The 9832-nt window shown below is 36.0% G+C and overlaps 1 protein-coding gene across 1 annotated transcript; it reads right to left on the bottom strand.

Moving 5' to 3' along the window:
• Nucleotides 1–3104: 3104 nt before the first annotated feature.
• Nucleotides 3105–8936, bottom strand: LOC128657764 (fibrinogen-like protein 1-like protein). Its single transcript, XM_053712177.1, has 2 exons — nucleotides 8777–8936; nucleotides 3105–3754 (listed from the first exon to the last, which is right to left on the bottom strand). Exons 1-2 carry the CDS (start codon nucleotides 8934–8936, stop codon nucleotides 3105–3107), a joined length of 810 nt encoding a protein of 269 aa, XP_053568152.1.
• Nucleotides 8937–9832: the final 896 nt, after the last annotated feature.

Raw genomic sequence — 9832 nt, 5'->3', positions numbered from 1 at the left:
CATAATGATTAGAGGAATATATGGTAACCCTGGCTTGTTATTTGTGATTGGGGGACTCTGTTAAGTTTTATGTTACATTTAGGAAGCTTCCTGTTAAATGTTGCACACTCCAAAGCTTGTACAGATGTTATAAGGGAATTAAAGAAAGTGGTTGATTTGGGAACAGTATGGTGTTGGGGCATATGTAGTAGCTTTAACCCCTTAATGACCGAGGACGTGCAGGGTACGTCCTCTTAAAAAAGTCACTTAACGACCAAGGACGTACCCTGCACGTCCTCGGTTTGGAAAGCAGCTGGAAGCGATCCTGATCACTTCCAGCTGTTTTCCGGTTATTGCAGGATGCCTCGATATTGAGGCATCCTGCAATAACATTTTTTACCCCTCCGGTGCAGAGAGAGCCACTCTGTGGCCCTCTCTGCACCGGACATCGATGGCCGCATTCGTTGGTGGGTGGGAGCTGAAGTGGGAGGTGGGTGGGCGGCCATCGATGGCTTCTTAGTCAGAGAGGGGGGCGGGATCGGGGGCGGGATCGCCGGGGGCGAGCACGGGGGCGCGCGCATGCACGGGGGGTGGCGGGGGGGCGCGCGCATGCACGGGGGGTGGCGGGCGGGCGCGTGCACGGGGCGGGAGCGGGTAGGAACCGCTACACTACAGAAAAAAGTTACAAGTAAATTGTAAAAAAATGATAATAAACTTATTTTTTTTAAAGCATCTAAGGGATCAGGAAGGGGTGGGGGGTTGGTATTGGGGGGGGGGGAAGCTACACTACAGAAAAGGGACATTTTTTTAATAGTAACAGCATATTTTTCATTAAAATGGGTACTGGCAGACAGCTGCCAGTACCCAAGATGGCGCACATTAAGTCAGAGGGGGAGGGTTAGAGAGCTGTTTGGTGGGGGATCAGTGAGGTTGGGGGCTAAGGGGGATCCTACACATAAGCATATGTAAATATGCTAAAAAAAATGCACAAAAAAGCCAAAATGTTCCTTTTATTTTAGTACTGGCAGAGTTTCTGCCAGTACTTAAGATGGCAAGGACATTTGTGGGGTAGGGGAGGGAAGAGAGATGTTTGGGAGGGATCAGGGGGTCTGATGTTTCAGGTGGGAGGCTGATCTCTACACTAAAGCTAAAATTAACCCTGCAAGCTCCCTACAAGCTACCTAATTAACCCCTTCACTGCTAGCCATAATACACGTGTGATGCGCAGCACCATTTAGCAGCATTCTAATTACCAAAAAGCAATGCCAAAGTCATATATGTCTGCTATTTCTGAACAAAGGGGATCCCAGAGAAGCATTTACAACCATTTGTGCCATAATTGCACAAGCTGTTTGTAAATTATTTCAGTGAGAAACCTAAAATTGTGAAAAATTTAACGTTTTTTTTAATTTGATCGCATTTGGCGGTGAAATGGTGGCATGAAATATACCAAAATGGGCCTAGATCAATACTTGGGGTTGTCTACTACACTACACTAAAGCTAAAAATACCCCAAAAAGCTCCTTACATGCTTCCTAATTAACCCCTTCACTGCCGGGCATAATACACGTGTGGTGCGCAGTGGCATTTAGCGGCCTTCTAATTACCAAAAAGCAATGCCAAAGCCATATATGTCTGCTATTTCTGAACAAAGGGGATCCCAGAGAAGAATTTACAACCATTTATGCCATAATTGCACAAGCAGTTTGTAAATAATTTCAGTGAGAAACTGAAAGTTTGTGAAAAAATTTGTGAAAAGTGAACGATTTTTTGTATTTGATCGCATTTGGCGGTGAAATGGTGGCATGAAATATACCAAAATGGGCCTAGATCAATACTTTGGGATGTCTTCTAAAAAAAAATATATACATGTCAATGGATATTCAGGGATTCCTGAAAGATATCAGTGTCCCAATGTAACTAGCGCTAATTTTGAAAGAAAATGGTTTGAAAATAGCAAAGTGCTACTTGTATTTATGGCCCTATAAGTTACAAAAAAAGCAAAGAAGATGTAAACATTGGGTATTTCTAAACTCAGGACAAAATTTAGAAACTATTTAGCATGGGTGTTTTTTGGTGGTTGTAGATGTGTAACAGATTTTGGGGTTCAAAGTTAGAAAAAGTGTGTTTTTTTCCATTTTTCCTCATATTTTATAAATTATTTTATAGTAAATGATAAGATATGATGAAAATAATGGTATTTTTAGAAAGTCCATTTAATGGCGAGAAAAACGGTATATAATATGTGTGGGTACAGTAAATGAGTAAGAGGAAAATTTCAGCTAAACACAAACACTGCAGAAATGTAAAAATAGCCTTGGTCCCAAACGGACAGAAAATGGAAAAGTGTTCTGGTCACTAAGGGGTTAATTAAAGGGACACTGAACCCAAATTTTTTTTCTTTCATGATTCAGATAGAGCATGCAATTTTAAGCAACTTTCTAATTTACTCCTATTATCAAATTTTCTTCATTCTTTTGGTATCTTTATTTGAAAAGCAAGAATGAAAGTTTAGATGCTGGCCCATTTTGGTGAACAACCTGGGTTGTTCTTGCTGATTGGTTGATAAATTCACCCACCAATAAACAAGTGCTTTCCAAAGTTCTGAACCAAAGAATGGCTGACTCCTTAGCTTAAATGCCTTCTTTTTTAAATAAAAATAGCAAGAGAACGAAGAAAAATTGATAATAGGAGTAAATTAAAAAGTTGCTTAAAATTGCATGCTCTATCTGAATCACGAAAGAAAAAAATTGGGTTCAGTGTCTCTTTAATACTGCCATTGTAAAAAAATTAATTAACTTGCACGTATTTCAGTTTTTCAGTTTGTAAATATGTATCCACAATGAAGTTGAGAAATGCTTTTCAGAAAACAAATATGATACAGAGTTAGATTGCTTTGAAAAATTAGTTTATTGGTTTCAGGTATTGCACTGAACATATAAGCAGTTTAGATTAAAAGCCACAGTAATCAGTTGAATGCAGACAAGGAAAAATAGTTGTTTTGACAGATTTGTTCCAGCTGAAATTTGTTTAGCTAATAGACAGCTAGTCAGGTTGAGTATATGTAATAAGTAATATATAGTAGCTGTCCTCTCTGTCTCACTGATTACCTTATAAGAAAGGGTCTAAACCCTATTGCAATACATGTGAACAGGTTTTATTAGGATCAGTGAGCTTTTGCAGTTGTGATCACATAAGGTTTGCCAGTGGATGCCTGTTTTCCTATTGAGCTGTGCATCATAGCAGGAATCATACCACCAGCCACCACCATACTCATCAGCACATTTGATATTATGACTTCTGTCATTATCATCATCGTGTGTAGAAAACCTCATATTATCATGAATGTTCCTTAGGGACCCTGATGTCAGAGAATCTCCAGCATCTCCCTCATATGTTCCTAACCTAAGCCTGTATTTATCATTTTCGCTGTTCAGGAAGAAGCTATCATAATCTGCATGCCTGGTCCTGTTTTCTGAATCTACGAGTAGGATTCTAACCTTGTTCCATTTCTGAGAAGTCAACAATTGGATGTAGTGATTTCCAAGCCAGTGGTCAGACTCAATGTTGCCAAAGCCGTATTTGTAGATAGACCAAGCATTACTCCAGGTAATCTCTGTATCATAGCTGTTTCTGTGAATAACTGTCCATCCACTGCAGTCGTACATGTAGCACTGAACTACTAGCTTGGGGGATCCTTCTGGTCGTATAACATAAAGACCATTTTCTCTGTGACCCAGTTGGTATAATTCATCACAGTCTCTTGTATAGAAGACTGAAACTGGTGAGAGAAAACAAATGTATGTGAAACACATTTTTTATGTTACATCTGCTTAGATATGTGATATATGATGATTTAATTTACTTTAAAGTATTAAATTGACTGATGCATTATGCATTCATTGTGTGAATAATTACTTTCATTATTGATTGGGGGTATAAATATATGTATATAAAATGCTGCTTATTTAATTAGCTAACGCAAACCCAGATCTAGGGTTGCCACCTCAGTTTTGTTTTCCTGGACAGCACATAGTGATTCTGGACCTCACTATTCATGTTCCATCCTGCAGCATGTGTAACTCATAAGTGTCCAGGAAACCATGGCCGAGGTGGCAACCCTTCCCAGATCACTCAAGTTATTGAAATGCACTTGCATGGCAAATAATATATATATATATGTTATACGTTTATTTTCAAATATAGGGCTAGATTGCAAGTGGAGCGGTGCATTATCTTGCATTTGGTCAAGCGTAATGAATAAAGCATCATTTAAAATTACAAGGGGATGGTTAAAAATAGGCACAGACTTGGTTTTGTATATAGGGCTGCAGGTAGCAACATTCGGAAATTTTCAGCGCCAAGTTTATTTGTGCGAAAGTGCAACACACAAACATCTGTGTCAAACAAAACATGGAATACCCTAGTCTATAAACCTTCCTGACACGCTGTAGTTTTTTGTTGTAGCCTTATCTAAAAAAGAAAACCGCATTTAAAGGGATATGAACCCCCCCCCCCCAAAAAAAAAGTGTGATTCAGACAGAGCATGCAATTTATAAATAAAAAAATGTTTACATTTATATTTATTATGAAATTTGCTTAGTTCCCATGATATTCTGTGTTGAGGAGATACCTAGGTAGGCATCTAGAGCACCACATGGCAGGAAATAGTGCTGCCATTTAGTGCTCTTGCAAATGGATAACATTCTTGCAAAACTGCTGCCGTATAGTTCTCCAGAAATGGGCCGGCTCCTAAGCATACATCCCTGCTTTTTAACAAAAGATACCAAAAGAACAAATACAATTTATAATAGAAGTAAATTAGAAAGTTGTTTGAAATTGCATGTTCTATCTGAATCATGAAAAAAAATTGGGTTTCATATTCCTTTAATGTTGAATTCTCTTTTGATATGTGCACTTTAATCCTTTCTATACATCTATAAGATATATATGAGAAAGACGAAAATAGAAGATACCGGAATAATGTAAATACTATTGTTATCCCTATATTAGAAGGGTAATCCTAGACCAGATGCTGCGACTTTGATAATCATATTAACCCCTCTTACTTCACTGAATTATCCTAATACCCCTATTTGCCCTAGTATGGTAAAAAACCTAAAAACAACCTGGTAATTGACTCTAGTTTGAAGATGAGACATTTAATCTAAATTGAAGGTATCAGTGGATTGTGCATCAAGACGGGAAAATACACTTTGGGAGAGTCCTTGGGATGGGGAAGGATCCTAAATTGTGAAATCTCTTGGTAGTAGGGAGTTCTTTGTACTGGGGAGGTCATGTACTGCAAGGTCCCTCTGGTGCTGGGTGGGAAGAATTTAGATTGTGTATGTCCCTTGAAAGTGACCATTATTTTGTAATTTGTACGCTTTGGTGGGAACTTTATAGGTACTTGTGGTCCTTTGGTGAATCTTATGCTGAGGATTATTAACTTATTAGAAGGTGGAAAATGGTCAATGCAGTTGGTGTAATTATAAGAATTTGACTCAAGTAGGGGGTCCAGCGGTATAAAGAAATTGTTGTTAGGGCAGGAATGGGTTAATTTGACGATGGGTTATTTTTGGTTGTGCAGCCATAGTTTACAATCAGGCAGTCTACGTTTATCGTTGCACAATAACTTTTTAATGGCTGAACAAATATGACCAAAATTTAGCAGATTGCAGCTATAACCCACTATAAAAGTCTGTTTAGTCTTTTGTTAAAGGGATACTGAACCCAATTTTTATCAATTTTTCTTCCTTCTCTTGGTATCTTTATTTGAAAAAGCAGGAATGTAAGCTTATAAGACAGCCAAACTTTAGTTCAGCACCTGGGTAGCTCTTGCTGATTGGTGGCTAATTGTAGCCACCAATCTGCAAGCGCTACCCAGGGTGCTGAACCAAAAATGGTCCGGCTTCTAGGCTTAGATTCCTTCTTTTTCAAATAAGGATAGCAAGAGAACAACGAAAAATTGATATTAGGAGTAAATTAGAAAGTTGCTTAAAATTGCATGTTCTATCTGAATCATGAAAGAAAAAAAACTGTGTTCAGTATCACTTTAAGGTATTAAAGGGACAATAAACATCAACTTTCTTTTCTTTATATGTAGTACTGATATTTTTAATGCTAAATTTGCCTTTCAACTAAGCCTACTTGGCCACCCGTATCCTGATGCAATTGTTTTTAAAACTGTCAGCAGGCTGACAAATCACTGTCCATTGCAGCCAAAGAGCAAATCATATTCATGCTACACCTGGCACACCATTGTAAACATTGAATCACAAAGGAACTTATTTCCTGTTTTCATTGGTGTGTTCCGTGTAGCACATATGTGACCAGTCCGTTCCTTCACTGAGGATATCAGAGCAAAGATGTAGGGCCATGTTCTGCAGTTTGCAAAGGGGCAACCCCTACAAACAGTGATTGTTTGTACAACCACTGACTTTAGTTGGAAAAAAAAAGCTTTAAGATATGTGGGAAATGTATGGGGAAAGTAGAAAGTGATTAAAAACTATATTTATAAGTCTATATCATGTGACACACTTGTACACAAAACTTTAAAAAGAGAATTATATTTTGCAATGTGGAGATAGAATTAGTTTAGCCAGCTACAATCAACACCACTGCCTAATCTTCAAAGAATATGACATGGAGATATATGGTACATATTCACATTAGAATGATGATGTTTGATTAAACTCAAAGCTGGTGCAGTAATGTTTTTCAGTATAAGGTCATCGTGAATTGAAATCAATTACTTTTGAAAGTCAGATTAAATATAAATATTTAATTTACTTTTTTGATGATTTTGGAAATGTTATGTGAGAAATTTATTTTAATACTGTTTTTTTAAATTTAGTGTAATGGTTTCTAGGGAAAATGTTTATTTGTGAAGTTTGAATATTAGAAATCAACCTTTGAGAACCATTTATTTTAAAAATGAGATGGAGAAATTTATGAATTTGAAAATCTAAATGGGAGGATTAAATAATTTTCTTTAAGGGTTTAAACACAAATTTTTAGTGAATATCATTTGCATTAGAGCTTATTTGTAAACATGTTTTACTTGGGCCTAAGGTGGTCCAATTGTCTGATCTGGTATGTGACTTTATGAAAAAGAAAAAATGTCTATAAAATACTCAATCCTTCATGACCCAGTATAACTTAGGAAATTGACCAACCTACCACTATTGCTCCACATTTTTAATTAAGGCAAATAATATATGTGTGTGAGTGTCTGTATTTGTATATTAATTTGTGATGCAAAAAAAGACTAAACCTAGATTCATAGCTCAGATAGTATTAATGGATCTGAGAATCAGCTTAACTATTTGGTAGAGGAGCGCTATTTTTTAATTGAATTCCTTTTGAGACAGTACTAAAATTTCAAACTTCCAAGAATGTTTGTAATTAAAATACAATTGATCTCTGGTATTAGTTTTTTTTATCAATGTAATATATATATATATATATATATATATATATATATATATATAGTAGATTGTAGCAGGTGCACTCTCACAAACAGTTCAGTTCCAATGCCAGGGTGCTAGAGTAAGGTTCAATATATAGCAAGCAGGAAACAGCACTCACTGGTCTTGACAAATACTGGATTTATTAAGCGACGTTTCGGGGAATACACCCCTTCATCAGACCCTCTGATGAAGGGGTGTATTCCCCCGAAACGTCACTTAATATGCTTGCTATATATATATATATATAAGTATATTTTGGGGCTACAATGATGGTTAGTAGTTCTGGTGGTGTTTCTTTCTTTTTTTTGGAAAAAATAAAACAGAAAACAAATGGTTTTGGATTCCTAATTGTTTATAAAAATAAAATGATAAAGGGGTATAAAGTAGAATTAAGCAGCTATGTTACATAAACAGAGTGGGTTTAATGGAAGTGGGAATACAAAGATTTAATTTCTACAGAATTAGCCTAAACAACAATTAGGGATAAACGTTTTGCAACTGCCATTTCCTCAGTTTATCATGAACATGGGGACAGGTTAATTAAAAACAAATCATAAAACATACTTAAAAACAGCAGTAAAAATAAAAAATTGCCACAAAGCTATATAATAATTGTGAGTGGTGATACTGGTGAGATAATCATTTTATAATACCTATTGCTTTACTACAAAATGGACAGTTTTATGGTTGCTGACAGCTTTGAGAACTGAGTGTGCTACAATAGTGGTTTGGGTGCATAGCCCACTCTAGAATTGCCAATAAGGACAAAGATACATTTATTTTTTTGTTCATAATAAAATTCAGCACTTAGCTATCCACTCAACATATTTTTTATAAATGCTGCATTATATTTAATTTAAAAGCTATCACTATTTTAGCAGCATAAGCACTTATGCTGCTAATGCCCCCTGCAGCATCTTTATTCAAAAACGGCTTCTGTTTGGCGAGCCAGCAGCACCATGCATCATGTCAGTGATTGTTTAAGCCCTTATTGGCTCTCTGAGCAGGTGTGTTTTTTAAGTGCCGGTGCACAGGGCATAAGCAACATATATGCTTATGCTATTGAAAATGTTATAGATTTTACTGCAAGCATTTTTGTTAATGCCAATATATTCCAAACATGCTTCTACTCAAAAATGAAATGCACTAATGCACATTAAAATTTTGACTGCTATCTCCCTTTGAGGTTAGTAGAATTAAATTAACCCAGTCAGTGACTGTAGGCTGCAATTTTCACCCTAATTGTGTGGAAATTATATATAATGAAAGTTATATACTTGTACATATAGGAAAAAAATAGAGTTTTGTAAACGTAAATGTCTTACTTTTTCGCTGACGTTCATCTTTTAAATTGAGGATGCTATTCACATCTTTTACCATATCAATGTTGACTATATCTAAAAACTGATTGTAGTTTAGCCCTTCCACATTATTGTCTGTCAATGAAAATGGTATTCCCAATAGTATCAGGTACCAAGGTAACATTATGAAGAACAGTTCAGCTCCAATCTAGTCTGCAAAATGTTGAAGAAAAAAAACAAAAAAAACATCATTATTTTATTTAAACATTCGTGCTTAACAAGATTATTAAATACATTCTTACCTGTTATGCTATAAGGAGAAGAAAAACTTAAACGTTTGCCCTGATTTACTTTTTATATTGGTACTCTTTATATTGGATAATTACCATAGTTTACACGTGTTATCATTTATTAACTTTAAAGAGTTTTTTTTCCAGGAAATTAGTCTTTCAGCAGCTGGTTAGTATAGGGTAATTCCACCTTTGCCACTTTGTTCCAAATGGGCTTTGACACACATTGTAAATATTTCATATGAATATATTTTTGTAAATGTTTAATGTACTTGGCATTTGATTGCTTCATTTAAAGTATAACTGATTAGTGTCAACAAAGCAGTGGTTAGGGATTACCATGAAAACTGGCAGAGATTACATTAATAAAACACAAATGTATTTTAGCAAACTTTGACTACGTGTTCAATCTGTTAAAACCAGAGAATGATCTTGATCTATCTTAAAACCACAATTCAAACATTATAGGATTAGTGAATCCCCTACATGCTAATTTGTCATAATGAGAAAACCTTGATTTTGTATTTTCTAAAGTTATACATTCCCTAAATTACTTAACAAAGAGCTAAAGAGCGCTATCTATATTACAGTGTTCTAAAATATTGTGCAGATCTGCTTTTACATTCACAATCTTGGATATAAAGAGCTATTAGAGTACAACAGGGTTCTTCCAATTCCAGTCCTCAGGACACACTAACAGGCCAGATTTTCAGGATTACCTTGGGTGAGAGTAGTTTAATAACCATTACTGGTTACTGTTCAGCTGATTATTGGGCCTTTTAGGGAGTCC

The sequence above is a fragment of the Bombina bombina genome, chromosome 1 (assembly GCF_027579735.1).
Source record: "Bombina bombina isolate aBomBom1 chromosome 1, aBomBom1.pri, whole genome shotgun sequence".
Lineage (NCBI taxonomy): Eukaryota > Metazoa > Chordata > Amphibia > Anura > Bombinatoridae > Bombina > Bombina bombina.
This window is presented reverse-complemented; position numbering and strand designations above follow the sequence as displayed.

Coding starts and splice junctions, on each gene's coding strand:
- LOC128657764 (XM_053712177.1), bottom strand. CDS start 8,936: ATGTTACCTTGGTACCTGATACTATTGGGAATACCATTTTCATTGACA. Junction 3,755..8,776: donor AGATGAACGTCAGCGAAAAA/GTAAGACATTTA, acceptor CACCAGTTTCAG/TCTTCTATACAAGAGACTGT.